General features: G+C 41.3%; 1 protein-coding gene across 4 annotated transcripts in view; it reads right to left on the reverse strand.

The window, feature by feature from the left end:
* LATS1 (large tumor suppressor kinase 1) overlaps positions 1–25,400 on the reverse strand; it is a 67,812-nt gene that overhangs the window by 15,524 nt on the left and 26,888 nt on the right. For all 4 annotated transcript variants that reach the window (XM_063725052.1, XM_009242355.4, XM_063725053.1 and 1 more), the window contains 5 exons: positions 23,247–23,394; positions 11,304–12,817; positions 8,119–8,701; positions 4,855–5,037; positions 4,551–4,657 (listed from right to left, as the gene is read on the reverse strand). In XM_063725052.1, the coding sequence (XP_063581122.1) occupies positions 4,551–4,657; positions 4,855–5,037; positions 8,119–8,701; positions 11,304–12,817; positions 23,247–23,394 (2,535 nt within the window). The remainder of the gene's footprint in view (positions 1–4,550; positions 4,658–4,854; positions 5,038–8,118; positions 8,702–11,303; positions 12,818–23,246; positions 23,395–25,400) is intronic.

A 25,400-nucleotide genomic window follows, 5' to 3' on the forward strand; every position in this document is an offset into this window, starting at 1 on the left:
AACTTTTCTTGTTAAAAATCGATTTTGCTATTCTACTTTCTTTGTCCATCCATATAAATTTTAAAATTGACTCATCTATATCTACAAAAAATCCTGCTGAGATTTTGACTAGAGGTGAGTTAAACCTACACATTAATTACAGGAGAAGTTATAGCTTTACTACATTAACTCTTCCAATCAATGAACATGGTATGTGTCTCCACTTATTTAGATCTATGATTTCTTTCTTTCTTTTTTTTTTGAGACAGAGTCTCACTCTGTTGCCCAGGCTGGAGTACAGTGGCACTATATGGGCTCACTGCAACCTCTCCTCTCAGGTTCAAGCTATTTTCCAGCTGGGATTACAGGTGTGTGCAGCCACACCCAGCTAATTTTTTTTTGTATTTTTAGTAGAGGTGAGGTTTCGCCAGGTTGGTCAGGCTGGTCTCAAACTCCTGACCTCAAGTGATCCGCCGACCTGACCTCCCAAAGTGCTGGGATTACAGGCGTGAGCCACCATACCTGGCCAAGATCTATGATTTCTTTTCTTTTTTTTTTTTTTTTGACATGGAGTCTCGCTCTGTCACCCAGGCTAGTGCAGTGGCACAATCTTAGCTCACTGCAATCTTCACCTCCCAGGTTCAAGTGATTCTCCTCCCTCAGCCTCCTGAGTAGCTGGAGTTTATAGGTGCCTGCCATCATGCCTGGCTAATTTTTTATTTTTAGTAGAGACAGGGTTTCACAATTTGGCCAGGCTGGTCTCAAACTCCTGACCTCAGGTGATCTGCCTGCCCTGGCCTCCCAAACTGCTGGGATTACAGGTGTGAGTCACCATGCCCAGCCTATGATTTCTTTCAGTAGCAATTTGCATACAAATCTTGCTCATGTTGTAGATTTATACCAAAGTATTTTGTTTCAGAGGAGCTATTGCGAATGGTATAGTTTTTAAATTTTACTTTCCAGTTTTCATTGCTTAAATATAGAAATAGATGGATTCTGGCCGGGCGCAGTGGCTCACGCCTATAACCCCAGCACTTTGGGAGGCCGAGGCGGGTGGACCACCTGAGGTCAGGAGTTCAAGACCAGCCTGACCAACATGGTAAAACCCGGTCTTTACTAAAAATACAAAATTAGCTGGGATGGTGGTGCACGCCTGTAGTCCCAGCTACTCAGGAGGCTGAGGCAGGAGGCGCGCTTGAACCCAGGAGGCAGATGTTGCAGTAAGCCAAGATAGCACCATTGCACTCCAGTCTGGGCAACAAGAGTGAAACTGTTTCACAAAACAAAACAAAACAAAAAAAAAAAAAAAAACAAAGAAATGGATGGATTTTATGTGTTATTCTTGTGATTTTCTATATAGAAAATTATATCATTTTTGAATAGGTGAAGTTTTTATTTTTTACTTCTTCCTTTTCTTTTTTTTTTTTTTGAGATAGGATCTTACTCTATTACCCAGACTGGAGGGCAGTGGTATAATCATGGCTCACTGCAGCCTTGACCTCCCCAGGCTCAGGTGATCCTCCCACCTCAGCCTCGTGAGTAGCTGGGACTACAGGTGCACACTGCCATGCTCGGCTAATTTTTCTATTTTTTTGTAGAGACACAGTTGCGCCATGTTGCCCAGGCTGGTCTCCAATTCTTGGCTCAAGCAATCCACCCGCCTTGGCTTACCAAAGTGCTAGGATTACAGGCATGAGCTACTGCGCCCAGTCCTTTTATTTCTTTTCATTGCTGTATTATGCTGGCTAAGATTCCAGAACATAGAATTGATGAGAATGAACATTCCTGCCTTGTTCTCAACCTTAGGGAGAAAGCATACAATTTTTTGTCTCTCTCTCATACACCTACACACAAATATACTTATATTCAAATGAAGGCAAAATGAAGATAATTTCAGACATACCTGAGACAAACCTGAGAGAATGCATTATCAGCAGACCTATACTATAAAAAATCCTAAAAAAAGTTTTAAAATGTAAAACCATTTCTTTTTCTTTTTCTTTTTTTTTGAGATGGAGTCTCACTCTGTCGCCCAGGCTGGAGTGCAATGGCGCGATCTCGGCTCACTGCAACCTCTGCCTCCCAGGTTCAAGCAGTTCTCCTGCCTCAGGGCCTCCATATAGGTGGGACTACAGGTGCCAGCCACCATGCACGGCTAATTTTTGTATTTTTAGTAGAGACGGGGTTTCACCATGTTGGTCAAGCTGGTCTCGAACTCCCGACTTCAGGTGATCCACCTGCCTCAGCCTCCCAAAGTGCTGGGATTACAGGCATGAGCCACCATGCCCGGCTAATGTAAAACCATTTCTATATTAAATGCAATGACTGAAGAAGTTATAGCTTAAGAAAGGTGGAAATGAAAGAAACGATGGAATCTCAGGAAACTCTCAAAGAATAATTTTTTTTTTCTTTTAGACAGAGTTTTGCTCTTATTGCCCAGGCTGGAGTGCAATGGTGTGATCTCAGCTCACTGCAACCTCTGCCTCCTGGGTTCAAGCGATCCCCGTGCCTCAGCCTCCCAAGAGGCTGGGATTACAGGGGTGTGCCACCACACCCAGCTAATATTTGTATTTTTAGTAGAGACGGGGTTTCACCATGTTGGCCAGGCTGGTCTCAAATTCCTGATCTCAGGTGATCCACCTGCCTTGGCCTCCCAAAGTGCTGGGATCATAGGTGTGAGCCACTGCACCCAGCCAAATTTTTTATTTTTTGAGACGGGATCTCACTCTGTCACCTAGGCTGGAGTGCAGTGGCACAAATATGGCTCACTGCAACGTCTCCTAGGCTCCAGTGACCCTCCAACCTTAGCTTCCTGGGTAGCTAGGACCACAAATATGCATTACCATGCCTGGCTAAGTTTTTTGAATTTTTTGTACAGATGGGGTTTCACCATGCTACCCAGGCTGGTCTCAAATTCCTGGGCTCAAGTGATCTGTCTGCCACGACCTTGCAAAGTGTTGGGATTACAGGTGTCAACCACTGCACCCATCCCAGCACTTTGGGAGGCTGAGGTGGGTGGATCACTTGAGCCCAGGAGTTTGAGACCAGCCTGGGCAACATGGCAAAACCCTGTATCTGCAAAAAATACAAAAAAAATGCACCTGCGGTCCCATCTACCCAGGAGGCTGAGATAGGTCGTTTGAGCCAGGAGACAGAGGTTGCATGAGAGGAGATCACGCCACTGCATTCCACCGTAGCTGAAATGTTTTGACCTTATCTCAAAATAAATAAAGTGCTGGGATTACAGACATGAGCCATCATGTCTGGCCCTCAAAGAATAATTAAGAATGATCAGGAGGCCGAGGCGGGAGGATCACGAGTTCAGGAGATTGAGACCATCCTGGCCAACATGGTGAAACCTCGTCTCTACTAAAAATACAAAAACTAGCTGGGTGTCATGGCGCGTGCCTGTAATCCCAGCTACTCGGGAGGCTGAGGCACGAGAATTGCTTGAACCCAGGAGGCAGAAGTTGTAGTGAACTGAGATCACGCCACTGCACTCTAGCCTGATGACAGAGCAAGACTCTGTATCAAAAAAAAAAAAAAAAAAAGAATGACCAGGAGTTAATTAGACTTCAGAAAGGAGGAAGGGTTATAGAGGAGAGAGATGGAAGTAGCACATTCCAGACAGAGGGAACGGTATGAACAGAGGGCAAATTTCAACTTTAACCCACGGACAATCACTAAAGGGTATTAAATCAGACAGTGTATGGTCAAAATTGTGGGTAGCTTCTCATTTAAGTGCCAGAGGTATTTTCAAGTGGGGATATAAACATTTGTTTGTAGTTTGCATAGAAGGAGACAAAGCCAGGAGGCAGTAGGTGACAAAGAGTAAACTGGAATAAATCTTCAAAATGGACTAAAGACCTTTTTGTTTTGTTTTGTTTTGTTTTGTTTGAGGAGTTTCACTCTTTCACCCAGGGTGGAGTGCAATGGCGAGATCTTGGCTCACTGCAACCTCTGCCTTCCGAGTTCAAGGGATTTTCCCGCCTCAGCCTCCCGAGTAGCTGGGATTACAGGTGCCCGCCACCACACCCCGCTAATTTTTGTATTTTTAGTAGAGACGAGGTTTCGCCATGTTGGCCAGGCTGATCTCAAACTCCTGACCTCAGGTGATCTACACCTCCCAAAGTGGTAGGATTACAGGCATGAGCCACCGTGCCTAGCCTAAAGACCTTTTTGAGAATGATATATGATATATGAGTATGGTGTATGAGTGAGGGGGCATACAAGATTATGGGGATATGGCATCATGGAGACTGGAGTTCACACATGCAATTCTGGTGAGTTCATATACCCTTACAAGTTCATTCTTTGCCTTTTTTAAATTAAAAAATATTTGTTTGTAGAGATGTGGTCTCACATTGTTGCCAGGCTGATCTTGAACTCCTAGGCTCAAGCAATCCTCCTGCCTCAGCCTCCCAAAGAACTGGCATCATGGGTGTGAGCCACTGCACCCGGCCCAAGTTCATTCTTTAACTCCAGACTAAAATGCTCTAAGTACTAACAAATAAAAGTCAATGATGTAGCAACTTTGTGAGAATTCTTTTGATATAGATGCCATACCTTACCTTCATTTGTGTTTCTAATGGTGTTTGTGCCAAGAAAGGAGGTTGTCCCACCAACATTTCAAAAAGAATAACACCAACACTCCACCAATCACATAACTGTGTGTATCCTAAAATAAGATATCAAAGTTAGTTATTTATAAGCACTTTAAAAATGCTCAGAATACAATAAAAATTAACATTAAATCACCAATTTATACTTTAAAATTAATACTTTTATTATAAGACTAAAAAATAAGGCATATTCTAGTGTCGTTTTGGCTGGTCTAAAGGCCTACTGAGAATATATATGAAAGAAGTGCTTTACCTGTTCGTAGCAACACTTCAGGTGCAATATAATTGGGAGTCCCAACCAAAGAATGTGCTAGACATCGCTGGTGCTGGCGTGCAGCTCTCCGCTCTAATGGCTTCAGTCTGTCTCCACATCGACAGCTTGAGGGATCCCCCCATTCATTACTGAAATCCATGCTATCTTGCCGTGGATGGTCACCTGCACAACAAAAGAATAAATAAATAAAGTCAACAAGGACGACAGTAAACCTGAAGTCTATTTAATCTTCTGACATCATGGTTTAGGGTTAACAATATTCTCCCTTGTGACAAACTAAGACACAATGTATGCCAAATCACTGATGGTGTTTATTACCAATTAGAGCCTGCTTTCTGAGATGTCAATAGGAAGGATTTTACACTTAAAAAAAAATTAGCCTAAGATTTAGCAATTTATGCAATGTTAAATAACAACAATATGAGTCATCGGGAGATTAAGAGTTTGTTATTTAGCCCACTCCCTGTTACTACTCTGGACAAACTTTCAAACAAATTAGATCCATCTTTCATTCAATAAATGACAGTGATAAGACAAAGCTCTGGTTACATTCTAGTAGGAAAAGAAACAAAACAAACAATTACACATATAAGGAACAGTGACATACCCTACACAGAGAATCAACACAGGGCGATGTAACAAATGTGACTGGATAGCTACATAAGACTGAATGGCTAGGGAAGACCAATTGAGAAGGTGACTTCAGCTAAATCGTAATAAAACAAGGACTCAACCATTTAAAAATCAGGATTAGGTATTCCACACAGAAATAACAGCAACAGAGAGAAGACCAGTGCAGCTGATAAAGGGGAGAAGTGTAGGAAATGGGGCAAGAACTGTAAGAAATGCGGCAGGAATACACATGGGTTTTGCAAGCAATAGAAATGGTCTGCCTTTTACCTCAAGTAAAGTGAAAAGATATTGCAGAGTTCGAAGCAAGAAGATAACAGTATCTGATTTATGCTTAAAAAAAGAAAAAGAGTTCTTTATGGGTCATGTGAAGTTTGAAAGGCCTATTTGAAATCCATGTGAAGATAGCCAGGAAGCAGCTGGATAGAGAAATTAAGAATTTCAGAGAAAGGCCATTTCTGGAGAGAGAGATTTGGAATTCATTGACATATAGATGGCATGAAGTCACCTAGAATATAAGAAATTAACCTAACTGTAATATTTATCTGGGATGTTTGATTAAAATATGATTTCCCTTTGGGAGGCCGGGGAGGGTGGATCACAAGGTCAAGAGATTGAGACCATCCTGGCCAACATGGTGAAACCCCATCTCTAGTAAAAATACAAAAATTAGCTGGGTGTGGTGGAGCACACCTGTAATTCCAGCTACTTGGGAGGCTGAGGCAGGAGAATCGCTTGAACCCAGGAGATGGAAGTTGCAGTGAGCCAAGATCGCGCCACTGCACTCCAGCCTGGCAACAGACCAAGACTCCGTCTCAAAAAAAAAAACAAACAGGCCAGGCGCGGTCGCTCACGCCTGCAATCCCAGCCACTTTGGGAGGCCGAGGCGGGCGGATCACGAGGTCAGGAGATTGAGACCATCCTGGCTAACACGGTGAAACCTGGTCTCTACTAAAAATACAAAAAAAAAAAAAAAAAAAAAAATTAGCCAGGCGTGGTTGCAGGCGGCTGTAGTCCCAGCTACTCGGGAGGCTGAGGCAAGAGAATGGCGTGAACCTGGGTGGCGGAGCTAGCAGTGAACCGAGATTGCACCACTGCACTCCAGCCTGGGCAACAGAGCGAGACTCCGTCTCAAAAACAAACAAACAAACAAACAAAAAACAACAAAAAGATTTCTATGCCCCAGTGAAGATTTTTGATCAAAAGACGGGAATAGAGCCTAGGAATCATGTTTTTAAGAGGCTTTCCAGGTAATAATTCAGTCAAATCTGGGGAGACACTAAATTCCACTATGTCAAACATTAAAGTAGGTTCAATTGTCTCAGTTCTACCCATTTTAATGTCAATCTACTTGTGTTCACAGAAGCACAGGAGGCTAATAATACTTACCTCAGAGAATTGTTGTGAGCATATTAGAATATAGTTAAGCACCTAGTACATAGTATTTAACAAATGTTAGATTGACTTACACTTCCATTAGCGCTTGGAGGGATCTTGGTGAGGCAGTGTGGTGTAGTAGAAATAACATGGGCCCTGAAATCAGACAAACCTGGGTTCAAAGCCTAGCCCTTACACTTGATTTCTGTCTGACCTTGGGCAAGTTACTTCATCTAACTGGGTCTGTTTCTTCATCCTGCCTCACAGTGACATTGTGAGGATAAAATAGGATCAAGGATCATAAAGTGTTTAGGGTTATATAGTTGTGTAACAGTCATGTAATGAAATCCTAAATAGTAGTGAAAATAAATGTTACATGCAATAACATGGAGGAACCTCAAAAAAGTCAACACAAAGAATATATATAGATTATATTTAAATAAAGGTTAAAGAGTAGGCAAAATGAAATAATATATTATTTAAAGATATACACATTTGTGATAAAAGTATCGATAAAAGTAAAGAACCGATTATAAAGTTCTGAAATAATAATTATCTTTGTGGAGGAGAAAAGGGGAAGTGATTGTTTAGGGGCTTCTAAAGTACTGATAATCTAGTTCTTTAACTGAATGGTGGATATGAGGATTCATTAAAAAATTATTTTTAAAATGTTATTTGGCCAGGTGCAGGGGCTCACACCTGTAATCTCAGCACTTTGGGAGGCTGAGACAGGTGGATCAGTGAGGTCAGGAGTTCGAGATCAGCCTGGCCAACATGGTGAAACCCTATCTCTATTAAAAATACAAAAATTAGCCGGGCATGGTGGCAGGTGCTTGTAATCCCAGCTACTCAGGAGGCTGAGGCAGAAGAATCACTTGAACCCAGGAGGGGGATGTTGCAGTGAGCCAAGATCGTGCCACTGCACTCCAGCCTGGGCAACAGAGCAAGACTCCATTAAAAAAAAAAAAAAAGTTATTTGTCTGACATATTTTCAAATAAAATGTAAAAGGTGTGACTCAAAAATGTTAATAATATTTAGAAATAATCAAGTCTAGCACATTCTTTCATTTTATAAGTCTAAGTGCCTAAAGGATTCACCCAAGTTTATCCAACAGAATCAAGACCTGACCCACATCTTCTGGCTCTCATCCAGTGATGATACCATCTTATATTTTACTATATCAATAAATTACATTATTATGAATAAACTAAAATAAATTTTATGAGTTTACTTACCACTCTGATAGTACTTAGAATCGTGTGTCCATCTGAAGCCAGTGCAGAGGCCAAAGTCAGTCAATTTAATATGACCATCACGATCAATCAGAATATTATCAGGTTTAATATCTCTATGAATAAAACCCATTTTATGAACACTTTCAACTGCACAGGTAAGTTCTGCTATGTAGAATCGTGCCAGATTTTCTGGAAAGATGCCCATTCTAATTAATAGGCTCATCATATCACCCCCAGGAATGTAGTCCATTACAAAGTATAAATTGTCCTTATCTTGGAATGAATAATATAGACGAACTACCCATTCATTGTCAGCTTCAGCCAGGATATCTCTCTCAGCTTTAACATGAGCGACTTGATTTCGAAGAAGAACATCTTTCTTTCGAAGAGTTTTTGTTGCATACAAAGCCTTAGTATCTACTTTTCTTGCTAGACAGACTTCACCAAATGCTCCTATTCCTAGTGTCTTTATCTTCACAAACATAGACTTGTCCATTTTAGCCCTTTTAAGACGGATGTAATTAGATTCTTTTTGGCAAAGCATCTTTCTCATTTGATCCTGGGCATCTTGAGATAATCCAACCTAGGCAAATAAACTAGATGTTAAATAAGAATTATCTTCTTCAATATTGAATATTAAGAAATAGCTTGGGAAAAATTCAGGCATATATTTAAAGGTTAAATGCATAATTTTTAATAAAGCATGTTAGAAATCTAGAAAACATTTCAAAGGAAATTAATGATCAAAAGTGCAGCCTAAGGGGTAGTTAAAAGGATATTCAAAGTGAGTACATATGCAAATTCAGCTGCGGAGCGCAAGAAGAGGGTACCAGATGAGTAAGCTTTCTACTCTTCTCTAATGCACTCGGAAAAAAAAAAAGGTTCTCAATGTGCAACAAACATCTGTTAACATGCATCTTCATTTATCTCTCTGTATATGCTTCTCTTGGTGGAATGCCTAGGCCTCAAATATTCTTCCTATTTTGTCTTTCATGAAAAAAAATTCTTCCACTTCAGGCTCATTTATTCTAAAAAATTAATGTACCAAAGAACAACAAAACAATGCCTTTTCTAACCCACCAATCCTTTCCCTATTCTCAATAAATATACAACAGTCATTAATAATCTTTCCTTTTCTATTTTTCAGGGCATTACAGTAAAGGTGCGACTCACAGTCCACCACTAACACAAATTGCAAAGGGTTTCTCCTACTTCGAAAAGAACAACCTTGTTGTTTACAAGATATCCTTTGGATATTTAGGAATACTTCAGTGTGACTCATGAAGATATCAAAAAATAGATTAAAAAGAAAAACCTCTAAATATTATAGATATGGAATGCCTGGATTTAGAAGGGAGAAACATTTTGGCCAATTAATAAAGAATTAATTAAAGGGTTTAAATAGAAAAGAAATTCAGTTGGAAAAGTGGGGTCTAATTCTAGAAATACAAGACTAAAATAGAGCAACCACATGCTTCTGTTAGGATTCACATTTGCATGCAAAATCTTTTAAGAAGGATGGCATGCCAGACTTAGTTCAGAACTGTTTCTCTTAAAATCTTACTTGCCTACACAGTAATGGAGACTACAGAAGTCAGCAAAGCTTCCAACACCATAAAAGTTTAAATCAGCTATTAGTGAAAGTGAAGAGGAAAAAGGAAAAATAAACTAAGAAAATACACATAGACAGACTTTAGTAAGAAATCCTAAGAACTAAAATATGGATAAGTCATAGAAATTATTATGGTATTTCTCATTTAATAAAATATAAAATAGAAATAACAATACTGTAAAATCAGATTTGTTAAAATCATTTTAAAATAATGGTTCAAGTATATAAAGGTGTTTAATCACAAGGTTAAGCCTCTTGGATTGTGAGTAACAGATGTAAGATTAGGAGTCAAATCTTTGAATTCTAAGCATATGATAAAAACAATAATGGCCGGGCGCAGTGGCTCACGCCTGTAATCCCAGCGCTTTGGGAGGCAGACGTGGGTGGGTCACGGGGTCAAGAGATCAAGACCAGCCTGGCCAACACGGTGAAACCCCGCCTCTACTAAAAATAAAAAATTAGCTCAGCGTGCTGACGGGCGCCTGTAGTCCCAGCTAGTGGGGAGGCTGAGGCAGGAGAACTGCTTGAACCCGGGAGGCGGAGGTTGCAGTGAGCCGAAATGGGGCCACTGCACTCCAGCCTGGCAACAGAGTGACATTCTGTCTCAAAAACAAACAAACAAAAAATGATGATCGTACTACTTTAATATCTAGGGAAGAGATCTATGTGGAATGACAACACAGATTAAAGTGTTTACTTACTCTGATCTCCCTTTTAGTATAGTTTCACTAAATAATTTTAGCACATTTTTCTCCAGTATATTATAAAAATGAAATGAGAAGGGAGAAATAACTGAAGGGAACTTCTTTTACACTTTTTAATAAGATCTATGTGATGAATAAACCTATAAACTCCAAATTTTCTAAAAGTAAATGTTTCGTAAGTATATCAAGAGATGAGACCCACATATTTCTTTTTTCTTTTTTTTGAGACGGAGTCTCGCTCTGTCGCCCACGCTGGAGTGCAGTGGCGCGATCTCGGCTCACTGCAACCTCCGCCTCCCAGGTTCATGCCATTCTCTTGCCTCAGCCTTCAGAGTAGCTGGGACTACAGGTGCCCGCCACCATGCCCGGCTAATTTTTTTTGGTATTTTTAGTAGAGATGGGGTTTCACTGTGTTAGGCAGGATGGTCTCGATCTCCTGACCTCATGATCTGACCCCCTCAGCCTTCCAAAGTGCTGGGATTACAGGAGTGAGCCACCATGCCCTGGCCTGAGACCCACATATTTCTAGTTTATTTTTAAATGTTGTAAGATATTGTATGAAACCTAGAAGACAACCCTTCCTCCAATTTTCATATAAAGGTATTATGTACCCCTAAACTGTATACCGCAAATTATATTTTTCTTAATTTACACGAGATTTTATTATAGGAAATTCTGAATAAATCTTGAAATACTAAAATAAAATGCTACAAAAGTACTTTAATATTTATTCGCTTTTAAATTCTGTAACTGATAATATATTGTATTTAGCTATAAAAAGAAAGAAAAATACTGGACACAATATTTTAAAATAAACATCAAGCAAACAGATGATTAAGTATATAAATGGACATTTTAAAAGGTTTTACCCGCATCATTTCATTCTCTAATTGTTTTTTACGATGTAGACGCTGCTGATGAGATTTGAGTACATTTTCTACATGTTGCTCCATAAAGAATTTAAATGCTTGAGGAGAATAACTTTGAATACGAGATTCCCTTCGCTCTTCATCTTTCTTGTTTTTCCTAACAGTAATGGGTGAAGTTGTAATCTGTTTCTTTTCTTTATCCCCACTATCAACATTTTCATAACTCTTTTCACTCTCATCTTCCTTGGGCAAGCTTGGCTGATCCTCTTTGCTAGGCTTACTGATTGACTCGTATGGAGGAACAGATGGGTTTTGGTGCAGCAGATGTTTTGGGTAGGGTGGTGGTGGTCCTTGATAGTTTGGAGCTTCAGCAACAGATGGCATCACAGTCACATTTGAAGCGGTTCCCTCAGGAAAAGGACTGGGTTGAACAGTTTGAATTGGCTGTGGTATCCAAGAAGGGTGTGTAGGTGCTAAAGCAGTCTGTAGCTCTGGTTTTAAAACACGCATACTTTTCACAGGCTGTTGAATAGGAGCTGGTGTAATTGCAGTGACTGTTGTAGCGGAAGGCTGAGAATTAGCAGAGTGACTTGCTCTATTTCCTAATGGATTATTAAAAGAATTTGACCTCACTGGTATGTTAGGTTGCCATGTAGGGATTTCATGCCCACTGCTCGGGGATGACTGGGCTGGAGCAGAAGATGACTGAGGCCAATTTGTTTGCAGTCCAGGTACGCTCATGTTATATAGTTCCATGTTATGACTATTTCTGTTTGGCACCATCATAGACTGAGGAATATTTCCATTTGTATATGACGAAGGAGCAGCAGATCCCCCTGTTTGTAAAGCAGAAGGGCTTTGTCCATTAGCTGCGGTCAGAGGATATGGAGGTGGTGGCTGCCGATTCACAGTGCCAGCAGGGACAACATTTTGGTGTATCATGAAATCAGTTTGTCCAGTACCATTCTGCATTCCAGGTCTCCCTGATGGAAAGTTAAATTTGCTAGAACTCTGCATGATGATTGGTTGTCTGCCAACAGGAACAGAACTAATGCCTCTCTGTCCCTGATTAGGAGGATTCATGGGGGAAGTGTTGAGAGGTGGTGGAGGATAGCCCTCTTGCCATGCTCCAGGTGGGACAGGAGAGATTCGGGAGATTACGTATTCCATGTTTCCAGAATAGCGCTTTGTTTGAGAGTTTGGTTCCCATGAAGGGGGAGGTGGAGTTGTACCTCTTGGAGGGGGAGTCTGGCCTCTTGGAGGTGGTGGAGGAGTAACACTCCTTACTTGAGGTGGTGGTGGGGGGTTCACTCTCTGTCCGTTGCTAGGGTGAGCTTGAACAAATGCTGATATACCAGATCCAGACAAAGGTCTTCCTACATCTGTCTGTGAGTTGGGACTCTCAGAATGATAGGCCACACTTTCTCCTAGTGGTGGGCCATGCCTCTGAGGAACTAACGATTCTTTAGAACCTTTCCAGCTCTGTTTGCGGTTAACTGATTGTTGCACATTCCCTATGGTTATAAGAGAGATAAAGAGAAAAAAGAATCATGTTTTTAACCTCTTATTTTTGAAAACCTTAGCTTGCAATTCTGATTACAAATGATACTCATTTCTCTTTCAAGAATTATAAAAATATAAAAAAGTTCAAGTGATCTCTTGTACAAAATGGTGACTGTAGTTAATAACAACGTATTGTACTCCTGAAAATTGCTGAGAGTAAATTTTAAGCGTTCTCACTACAAAAAAATGATATGTGAGGTAATAATACATGTTATTTGGCTCAATTTAGCAAAAAAAGAAAAAAAAAGAGTTATAAAAATAAAATTTCACTAAGTGGTTTCCTTTTACCTTTTAGAATTTTATTTATTTTTGACCAGGCGTGGTGGTTCACGCCTGTAATCCCAGCACTTTGGGAGGCTGAGGTAGGCAGATCACTTGAGGCCAGGAGTTTGAGACCAGCCTGGCCAACATGGGGAAACTCAATTTCTACTAAAAATAGAAAATAATTAGCCAGGCGTGGTGATGTGCACCTGTAGTCCCAGCCACTCAGGAGGCTGAGGCAGGAGAATTGCATGAACCAAGAAGGCCAACGCTGCAGTGAACTGAGATTGTGCCACTGCACTCCAGCCTGGGTGACAGTGCAAGACTCCAACTCAAAAAAATATATATATTTTTGAAGAGATATAATTTCATATATATACATGTATATTTGTAGATAAATTATTAGAGGTAGCATTATTAGGCCAAAGGGCATATCTATTTGTAATTTTCATAGCTACTACTGATTTTAAATATATTTTTATATATATATATATATATTTTTAAATTGAGACAAAGTCTCACTCTGTCACCCAGGCTGGAGTGCAGTGGCAGACTCACTGCAACCTCTGCCTCCTGGATTCAAGCGATTCTCCTTCCTCAGCCTCCTGAGTAGCTGGGACTACAGGCGTGCGCCACCACGCCCGGCTAACTTTTGTATTTTTAGTGGAGACGGGGTTTCGCCATGTTGGCCAGGCTGGTCTTAAACTCCCGACCTCAAGTGATCCGCCCGCCTAAGCCTTCCAAAGTGCTGGGATTACAGGTGTGAGCCACTGCACCTGGCCTTTTAATATGGTTTTTAAAACAGAAAAAGATAGTAGGCTATAATTAGCTGAACATTAAATAAGGTATAGATTTTACAGAAACTGTCTTTAATAGAATTTCCAAATCAATAAAACAAGCAAAAAAAAATACAATACCAAAAAAAGAGAAGTATTTAAAATAGAATAGTCCAGCCACTTAGGAAAAATATGCAAGATACATTGGTATAAAGACAATACATATATACATTCCAGAAGGACTAAAGGTTTAAATATTAAAGATGAAATCATGTAAGCACTAGAAAAAAACAAAAGACTATTCAATAATATTGGGGTACCTCTTGCGAATGTCTTCCCAGGCATGACAAAAGTAGAGATCTAAATACAAACACTCATTACCATTAAAAACAAAACAAAAAAGAATACTAATAAATTTGAAAGGTCAACATCATCCTGGGCAAAAATACATCTAACAACACATCTGAGAAAAAAAGTGGTAAAATGTGGTAAATGTTCATAATGTTCAGTTTAACACTCCCTTTCATCTAGGCTGGACAGCATTTTGGGTCTACATTCTCGAAGGAGGAGCCAGACAAAAAGCAAGTGAGTAAATTATGTTTGGGGAACATTATCACTCCGGATAAACCGGACAAGTCCTCTGGCCATCAGGCTCTTTCTCACTTTCCTCAGAGGCCAGCTGAGGCAAAATACACCATGTCACTCATTCAGCTTTTAGAGTATACAGTCACCCCTGTTGTTCTGCGCCTCCCACAGAGCTCTCCAAGTTCTTCCACTTCCTGAACCTTTCCACTATGCCCTCTGGATCCACTTGGCTCCACAGCCAGCAAATGTGCCTTATCAGTAACCTCTCCTCCAAACTTTCCTGCCACCTCCTTGAAGCTGGTTTTCTTCTGCTGATACTACTTTCCTTTCAGCCCTTTGAAATTAAGGTTTTCTTTAAAAATAACCTGGCCAAAAGATGGGGTTCTAACATTTGTTCTTACAGGTTGATATTACTCCTTTTAAAGAGCCAGCTCTTTTGAACTTCATGCTATGTGGGAGGCCACACTAATTCGTCTCACCTAATGAGCTCCTACCTATTTGCTCTGTTTCATTCAGCCACAGCTTCAGCATTCAGTCTACTCTAAGCCCTGCCTTCATCCTGTAACCTCAATATCCACAAGGATAAACCATCTATTGCCCTTATATCTCAGCTTCTTGACGTCCCCTCTTCCACTCCACATCAAGTATCATTCTCATGATTATATTTCAAATTTTGGTATTACTCATATCTGCTCTTGTTTCAGAATCACTACTTTAAGGTTTATACGCTTATACTCCCAGACTACAACTTCTTCTTCTGTTTACTCCTACTGCAAAAGTTTTTAAACTTTATTGAGTAGCAACCCCACCAAGGTCTCCAAGATTTTTTTTTTTTTAAGACAGAGTCTTGCTCTGTCGCCCAGGCTGGAGCGTGGTGGCATGATCTCGGCTCAGTGAAACCTCTGCCTCCTGGGTTTAAGCGATTCTCCTGCCTCAGCCCCCTGTGTAGCTGGGATTACAGGAAGGTGCCACCACACCCAGCTAATTTTTGTATTTTCAGTAGAAATGGGGTTTCACCATGTTGGTCAGGCTGGTCTTGAACTCCTGACCTCAGGTGATCCGCCCACCTCAGCATCCCAAAGTGTTGGGATTACAGGCATGAGCTACCGCATCCAGCCAACATCTCCAAGGTTAATCCCCTACTTTATCAGTCCTCCTTTTTCTTATTTTTATTCTTTTGAGACAGTCTTGATGTCACCCAGGCTACAGGGCAGTGGCATGATCATGAATCACTGCAGCCTTGAACCCCTGGGTTCAAGCAATCCTCTCACCTCAGCCTTCCAAGTAGTTGGGACTACAGGCATGCATCACCAAGCCCAGCTAATTATTTTATTTATTTATTTTTGTAGAGATGGTGTCTAAGTTGCCCAGGCTAGTCTCAAACTCCTGGGCTCAAGTGATCCTCCTTCCTCAGCCTCCCAAAATGCTAGGATTATAGGCAGGAGACACTAAGCCTAGCCTATTTTTAAAACTTTTTGTAGAGACGGGGTCTCCCTAATATACCCAGGCTGGTCTCAAACTCCTGGCTTCAAGCAGTCTTCCCACCTTGGCCTTCAAAGTGCTGGGATTACAGGCGTGAGCCACCGTACTTGGCCCTCCTCTTTTTTTTTTTTTTTTTTGAGGCGGAGTCTCGCTCTGTCGCCCAGGCTGGAGTGCAGTGGCGCGATCTCGGCTCACTGTAAGCTCTGCCTCCCGGGTTCACGCCATTCTCCTGCCTCAGCCTCCTGAGTAGCTAGGACTACAGGCGCTCACCACCACGCCCAGCTAAGTTTTTTGTATTTTTAGTAGAGACAGGGTTTCACTGTGTTAGCCAGGATGGTCTCGATCTCCTGACCTCATGATCCGCCCGTCTCAGCCTCCCAAAGCGCTGGGATTCCAGGCATGAGCCACCGTGCCTAGCCTGGCCCTCCTCTTTCTTTATGACACATTTTAGCCAACTTAAATCCATGGTCTATCACTTTGTTTTTCCCTCTCTATTCTTTTTCTCCGAGATCACCTCCTTTTTATTCATTCATTAAATATTTGGGTTTTTTGTTTGTTTGTTTGCTTTTTGACATGGAGTCTTCGCTTTGTCACCTAGGCTGGAGTGCAATGGCGCAATCTCGGCTCACTGCAACCTCCGCCTCCCGGGTTTAAACGATTCTCCTGCCTCAGCCTCCTAAGTAGCTGGGATTACAGGCGCCCACCACCATGCCCAGCTAATTTTTTGTATTTTTAGTAGAGATGGGGTTTCACTATGCTGGCCAGGCTGGTCTTGAACTCCTGACCTCGTGACCTGCCCGCCTTGGCCTCCCAAAGTGCTGGGATTACAGGCGTGAGCCACTGCACCCGGGCCGTTCATTCAATATTTATTGCGCATCAACTATATACCAGACACTGCTCTAAGCAATCCAATGACATTGGTAAACAACAGAACATCCCTGGCCCATGGAACCTACATTCTCGAAGGAGAAGCCAGACACAAAGCAGGTGAATAAATAAACGAGGTAACTTCAGGGTATGATAAATGCTCTGTGAATGAAACATAAATGGCATCAAATGATAGAGACTAACAGGAGGCTAGAAAGGGATAAGGGCTCCTCTGAGGGATAATATATGAGTTCAGACTGCACAGGCCAGGCACGGTGGCTCAAGCCTGTAATCCTAGCACTTTAGGAGGCCGAGGCGGGTGGATCACCTGAGGTCAGGAGTTCAAGACCAGCTTGGCCAACACGGTGAAACCCTGTCTCTACTAAAAATACAAAAATTAGCTGGGTATGGTGGCACATGCCTGTAATCCCAGCTACCTGGGAGGCTGAGGCAGGAGAATCACTGGAACTCAGGGGGTGGAGGTTGCAGTGAGCTGAGATAGTGCCACTGCACTCCAGTCTGGGCGACAGAGCAAAATTTTGTCTCAAAAAAAAAAAAAAAGACTGCATAAAGGTCCTGAGGTAGGAGCTTGGTATTTTCCAAGAACAAAATAAACCCAGTATGGCTGTAGAACAGTAAATGAGGGGGGAATGTGGTATTGGATGGGATCTAAGAGGTAGCCAGGCCATGGACAAGGAATTTGGAAGAATAAGAAGCCGATAAAGGTAGAGGAGGAGTATGCTCTGATTAAGGATTTAAATTATCCTTTCAGGCGGGCACGGTGGCTCACGCCTGTCTCAAAAAAAAAAAAAAAAAAAAAAAATTACCCTTTTAGCAATATTATCGATCTTATTTTGTACTGGTTCAGTGAAACTCCAGTCAGGGATAATTCCAGCTATCTTTTTTTGTTGTTGTTTTTAACTTAAAAGAAAAAGTGATGCAGTGGGCAGACTGATTTTACTATAATTCAGGATCAGCATCCTTTGATGGCCTCAGCACCACCAGGAAACTCTTTCTATAGTCTCACTATTGCCAGTCCTCCGTCCCCTCAAACTGCCTGCTCTATTCCTCACTCATCACTCATAGAAAATGACTTGGTTTTCTATTTCAGAGAAAACAGCAGGCATCAGAAAGTACTCCCTTAGCTTCCTTACATAACCTAGGCCCGTCTGCTGCTGTTAGAGAAAAATAGCTGTTCCTCTATCTAAGGCTAATAGTCCCTCATGCTATGCTTTGGATCCTATTCCTCCCGGTTTCTCAGGAAGCTTACTTGATCCTCAAGTATCTCCTGAATATTTAATTTCATCCTCTTAACTGGAGGCTTCTAATTATCTTTTAAACATGTTTAAGTCTCTACTTAAAAAAAAAAAAAAAAGACTCTCCTTCCACTCCCATATATAGAGCTCTACCTCAAAGTGTTATCTGGTGCTGGTCCACAAACTGACATAAGATACATCACAAACTGACATGAGATTAAGTATGGAAATGGAGAGTGAGGATTGAGAAACATTTATAGAAATTTGACAGAATAAACTTATGTCTGTTAAATACAATGATAAACTATTTAAACATATACATATATGTATTTTTTTCTTTTATTTTCTTTTTTTTTTTTTGAGACGGAGTTTTGTTCTCGTTGCCCAGGCTGGAGTGCAATGGCGCGATCTCGGCTCACCGCGATCTCTGCCTCCCAGGTTCAAGTGATTCTCCTGCCTCAGCCTCCCCAGTAGCTGGGATTACAGGCATGCACCACCACACCCAGCTAATTTTGTATTTTTAGTAGAGACGGGGTTTCTCCATGTTGGTCAGGCTGGTCTCGAACTCCCAACCTCAGGTGATCCACCCGCCCCAGCCTCCCAAAGTGCTGGGATTACAGGTGTGAGCCACTGTGCCCAGCCTAAACTTATATTTTTATGTCATTTAAAATTTTAACTTTCTTTTTTTTTTTTTTGAGAAAGGGGCTCACTCTATTGCCCAGGCTGGAGTGCAGCGGTGCAATCACAGCTCACTGCAGCCTCAACTTTCTGGGTACAAGCAATCCCCCCAACTCAGCCTCCTGAGTAGGTGGGACTACAGGCACATGCCACCAAACCTGGATAATTTTTTGTAGAGCCAGGGTTTCACCATGATGCCCAGGCTGGTCTAAAACTCCTGAGCTCAAGCCTCCCAAAGTGCTGTGATCACAAGCATGAGCTACCATGCCTGGCACTTAAATTTTCATTTTCTAATAATTTATTGTATGTTATAAAATTATGAATTGAAGTCATGATGAATTGGAAATTTGAAAAATTACCATAGATGGTTTGAGAAGCTCTACTCTTGCTAATGTCCTCACTCTCTCCTCCAGAAACACTTCTTGAAGGTATACCTTGTTTTTTTTACTACTACATATCCTATTTAGTCCTCAACCCACTCCAATCTGAATTATGCTCCCATGACATGACAAGTTACCTCATTTGCTGAACCCCCAATCCATATGCTGAAGTCCTAACCACCAGTACCACAAGATGTGACTGTATTTGGTAATTAAGATTAAATTAGGTCATTAGGGTGGGTCCTAATGCAGTATGACCTGTATCCCTGTAAGAGAAAATTTGGACATGGAGACGGAGACCCCAGACACATGCACATGCAGAGGGACAAACATATGAGGACACAGCAAGGCGGCAGCCATCTGTAAGCCAAGGAGAATGGCCTCAGAAGAAACTAGACCTGCCAGTAACTAATCTTGGACTTCTAGTCTCCAGCACTCAAATAAATCTTAATTGTTTAAGCCACCCAGTCTGTGCTATTTTGTTATGGCAGCCCTAGCAAACTAATACACCACGTCACTAAAGTCAACAAGATTATTTTTTAGCTCTCATCTTGGTCAACATCTCTTTCTTAGCAGTATCTGGCATTTTAACCATTCCCTCCCCTTCTTGAAACATTCTCTTACTGTGGCTTCCAAAACACTGAAAACCTTATTGGTTTTCTTCCTTTTCACCTATTTCTTCTCTGCCCCCTTTGCAGGTTTACCCCTTCCTACTAGCTATTAAATAATAAGCTTGGTTGCAGGCCATCTTATTATTTTGTCTATGTAACATCCCTTAGGTGACCTATTTCATATGCATGGCTCATACATACATACCCAGCTCCCTACTTGACGTCTCCACTTGGAAAACTATAGCCAGATTTATGATCTTTCCCACCCAATTCTATTCTCTCTTAACATTCCCTTTCTTAATGTAGGGTATTATCATCCATCTATTTTTCTAAGCCAAAAACCTAAGTTATCCCCTTCTATCATCACGCACCATATGTAATCTATTACCAAGTCCTTGTCAATTTTACCACTCCCATCCCTCTTAATTCATTCATTTTCTTCACTGCTATTGCCCAAGCCCAAATTACCCTCAGAAACTACTGTGTTTCCTATCACACCCGTCCTCATATCTATCCTCGCTCCTCTCTAACCCATTCTCATCCATTGCAGCCATCTTTCTGAAATACAAATCTAATAATGTTATTACCCTGCTTGAAACACTACTACACCTTTCTGCTGCTCTTAGGATAAAATTAATAAACAGTTCTGCAGAATCAGGCCCCTATGGACTTTTCCAGTCACATTTCACAATCTTGTGTTCAGTGCTCCAAGCATTTTCATTTTTTTGTGGCATCAGAATCTGCCAAAGCAGCCATGCAAAGGGACACTCACTAAACCCATTCCCATTAACTCTGTACTTCTTCAGATATCAGCTTTATTAATCAGTTTGTAAGGAAGGGTTTTTCTGAACTTCTTGATGCGGTTAAAAAAAAAAACCCACTATTATATGAGTCCACAGTACCATGTAACTCTCCTCTCTTCATTCACGCCATATATAGCTGTAATTCTACATGTATCTGGGTGATTATTTAATCTCCCTTACTAGGTAAGCTCCACAAAAGGGCAAGAACTTACCCAATGCAGAACAAAGAGCCTGAAACAGTGGTTGACCAATAAAAATTTGTTGACTAGGAAGAATGACTACAGCCCTCTTATAAATCAATTCTTTTTCTTTTCTTTTTTTTTTTTTGAGACGGAGTTTCGATCTTGTTGCCCAGGCTGGAGTGCAATGGTGCGATCTTAGCTCACCGCAACCTCCGCCTCCTGGGTTCAAACAATTCTCCTGCCTCAGCCTCTCAAGTAGCTGAGATTAGAGACACGCGCCACCACACCCAGCTAATTTTGTATTTTTAGTAGAGATGGGATTTCTTCATGTTGGTCTGGCTGGTCTCTAACTCCCGACCTCAAGTGATCTGCCCGCCTCGGCCTCCCAAAGTGCTGGGATTACAGGCATAAGCCACTGCACTGGGACACAAAGACAGGCCAGGCGCGGTGGCTCACGCCTATAATCCCAGCACTTCAGCAGGCTGAGGCGGGCAGATAACGAGGTCAGGAGTTCGAGACCAGCCTGACCAACATGGTGAAACCCTATCTCTACTAAAAATACAAAAATTAGCCAGGCATGGTGGTGTGCACCTGTAACCCCAGCTACTCTGGAGGCTGACGCTGGAGAATTGCTTGAACCCGGGAGGCGGAGGTTGGGAGGTGGAGGTTGCAGTGAGCCAAGATTGTGCCACTACACTCCAGCCTGGGTGACAAGACTCTGTCTCAAAGAAAAAAAAAAAAATTAAAAGAGGTAAAGTGGCAATGAAAAATAACCAATAGGCCGGGTGCAGTGGCTCACACCCGTAATCCCAGCACTTTGGGAGGCCAAGGCAGGCAGATCACGAGGTCAGGAGTTCAAGACCAGCATGGCCAAGATGGTGAAACCCCATCTCTACTAAAAATACAAAAATTAGCCGGGCACGGTGGCAGGCGCCTATAATCCCAGCTACTCAGGCTGCCGCAGGAGAATCGCTTGAACCCGGGGGGTGGAGGTTGCAGTGAGCCAAGATTGTGCCACTGCACTCTGGCTTGGGTGACAGAGACTCCATCTCAAAAACAAACAAACACCAAAACAAACCAATAAACAAATGCAGTGATCAAAGAAATGCAAATGTAAAATAAGATAGTGTTTCCATAACCATTAAACAGACAAAAATAATAATACCAAGGCTTTACAAACATAGGCATTCTCATAGTAAACTGACAGGGAGACTATAAATTGGTACTACTGGCTGGGTGCGGTGGCTCACACCTGTAATCCCAGCACTTTGGGAGGCTGAGACAGGCAGATCACTTGAGGTCAGGAGTTCAAGACCAGCCTGGCCAACATGGTGAAACCCCGTCTCTACTAAAAATACAAAAAATTAGCCAGGCATAGTGGCGGGCACCTGTAATCCCAGCTACTTGTGGGCTGGGGCAGGAGAACTGCTTGAACCTGGGATGCAGAGGTTGCAATGAGCTGAGAACATGCCACTGTACTCCAGCCTGGGCAACAGAGTGAAACTCCATCTCAAAAAAAATAATAATAATAAAGTAATAAATTGGTATTATCTTTCTAGACAGCAATATCTATGAAAAGCCTTAACGTTTTTTAAGTTTTGTAAAACTTACTTTTAGGAAATCATTAGGTATGTACAAAGATTTAGCTATAAAGGGTAATTACTGCAGTGCTGTCTATAATGGCAAATAATAAAGGAAACAAAGCTGATGCCCAAAAATGGGAGATTAGTTAAATAAAGTATATGATACATCTTTTTTGTTTGTTTGTTTGTTTTGAGACAGGGTCTGGCTCTGTTGCCCAGGCTGGAGTGCAGTGGCAGGGTCACCCGGGCTTAGGCAATCCTCCCACATCAGTCTCCCACAGTATTGAGCTTACAGGTGTGAGCCACTGCAGTCAGCAAATAAGTCTATTTTAATGTGGCTAGTAAAATCATTCTCTAGAAAATTTAATAACAAGTAAAATTGTACATGGTATATTAAGTGAAAAAAGCAGGTTTTAGTATGTTCCCATTTTTTGCTTAAACAACAAGAATCAAAATACGCACAGAGAAACCTATTCTGGTTTCCCACAGGAAAAAAGACTGGGAAACAAAATACACCAAAATATTGTTATTAACAGCGACGTTTGTATTTGCTTTCTAAATATTCTATGTTGATCATATTTTACTCCCATAATATGAAAAAAATATATAAAAAGAAAAAAGAGTAGTCTGAATGATGGGATTTGGAGGGAAAATAGACATATTTCAGCTGCAGTATTACCAGTCAAATAGATCTCAATCTAGACTGCTGCTTACCATAATTATCTATTAACTTTTAAATGTGAGGACCCCATCCTTAAATTCATTTTGGTATAACATTATAATATTATCTTAATTTGAGACTTTCATTTACTGGGATGCTTTTACAATTTCTAAGAAGGAAGATTTGATAGACTTCAGTATTTTTAAACTACACAGTAAAAGAAGAAATGAGAAAATAAAATATCTGATTAATCACCTGGTTTCATGCTGGCATTAATAGGTCTAGCAGCTGCTGCAGCCATCTGCTCTCGTCGAGGATCTTGGTAACTCATTTTACTAATGAATTCAATTGCTGCTTCTATACTTCTGTTGTTAGTTTTCTGAAGAGCTTGTATAACCATATCCTGATATGAAGTTTAAAAAAAAAGAAACAAAATTTAAATCTTATAATAATACAAGGGAAAGAATACTATGAGTTCCACTAGCGAAATCCATAATTATGAAGAACAGGGCCCCAAACCATGATATTAATGTTCTGTTTGTAGCTACTAAAAACCCCGCACAAAATCTCAACTTAAACAGGCAGGGCGCAGTGGCTCAAGCCACTTTGGGAGGCCGAGGTGGGCAGATCACTTAAGACCAGGAGTTCAAGACCAGCCTGACCAACACGGTGAAACCCAGTCTCTGCAAAAAAAACACAAAAATTAGCTGGGTGTGCTGGCGCACGCTTGTAATTCCAGCTACTCAGGAGGCTGAGACATGAGAATTGTTTGAACCCGGGAGGAGTATGCTGCAGCGAGCTGAGATGACCACTGTATTCCAGCCTGGGCAACAGAGGGAGATGCTGTCTTGGAAAAAAAAAAAAAGAAAGAAAACAAAACCCTCAAATCTTCCAAATGTTTCTTTAGCATTTTCATCTTTATGTAACGTATTTCTATTTCCTCCTAGGATTAACGTCTTTTTTTAAAGTATTTTTAAATTTTTATTTTGTTCAACACACCATCGTTGGCTTGAATTAGGATTAACAACTTCTTTGGGTACAATCATAGCAACATGATTCTGATTACTTCTAATTCTTTTTACTTTTTTTTTTCTGAGATGGAGTTTCGCTCTTGTTGCCCAAGTTGGAGTGCAATGGTGCGATCTTGGCTCACTGCAACCTCTGCCTCCTGGGCTCAAGCGATTCTCCTGTCTCAGCCTCCCAAGTAGCTGGGATTACAGGCGCGCTCCACTATGCCCGGTTTATTTTTTATACTTTTAGTAGAGACAGCATTTTACCATGTTGGCCAGGCTGGTCTCAAACTCCTGACCTCAGGTGATCCACCCACCTCGGCCTCCCAAAGTGCTGGGATTACAGGCGTGAGCCACCGCTCCCAGCTTTCTAATTCTTATATAAACAATCAGAGACTATCAGATTGTTAAAAAGGTAGCAATCAAAATATCAGAAACAACTCTTTTGGGCTGAGTGCGGTGGCTCACACCTGTAATCCCAGCACTTTGGGAGGCCGACGCGGATAGATTACCTGAAGTCAGGAGCTCCAGACCAGTCTGACCAACATGGTAAAACCCCATCTCTACTAAAAATATAAAATTGTCTGGGTGTGGTGGTGCATGTCTATAATCCCAGCTGTTTGGGAGGCTGAGGCAGGAGAACCCGGGAGGTGGAGGTTGCAGTGAGTACAGATCACGCCACTGCACTCCAGCCTGGGCAACAAGAGTAAAACTCCATCTAAAAAAAAAAAAAGAACTACTTTTTTATATGAGTATTTTAGTAGTTTATTAAGCACATTTGCCATTGTGTTTAGTAGTTCTGGCTCTTATCCTCTTAGAGATTACGTTTTCAGAGAACTATATTACAGGAATACAAATATCAGACGAAAGAAGATACTTAGACTATATATGATTATGTGATAAAGACTTTAGGAGGCTATATAGTACGATGAAAAAAACAGAGGATTTGGAATCAGACAGATGTGAGTTTGAGTTCCAGCAGCTCTGTAAAGTAGAGTGACACCTGGCAAGTTATTTCACATTTCAGAGGCTCAGTGTCTTTGCCTGTAATAGGCTCATAGGGTTGATGTGAGGATTAAATAAGAAAACATGTAAGGTACCAAGCACAGTGCCTGGAGCTAAAATGTTGGCTGCTCTCTTCCACTCCTTGTACTTTATGTTTTATGTAAACATAAATCACTCACTATCATGCAGAAAGTATGCTGACATGCATTTTTCAAGAGGGAGGCAATTACTTACTTGTCCTAGAGGATTCAGTATTTCAAATGACATTTTTAAATGAGAAATGGCTTAGTAAGACTAATGGGTGAACAGGCTACTGACAGATGATCCTCCTATATGAAATGATAAGAGAAGAATGTGAGACCAACCAAAGAAAGGATGTGGTAAGAACTTATTG

This window comes from Pongo abelii, chromosome 5, assembly GCF_028885655.2.
Source record: "Pongo abelii isolate AG06213 chromosome 5, NHGRI_mPonAbe1-v2.0_pri, whole genome shotgun sequence".
NCBI lineage: Eukaryota > Metazoa > Chordata > Mammalia > Primates > Hominidae > Pongo > Pongo abelii.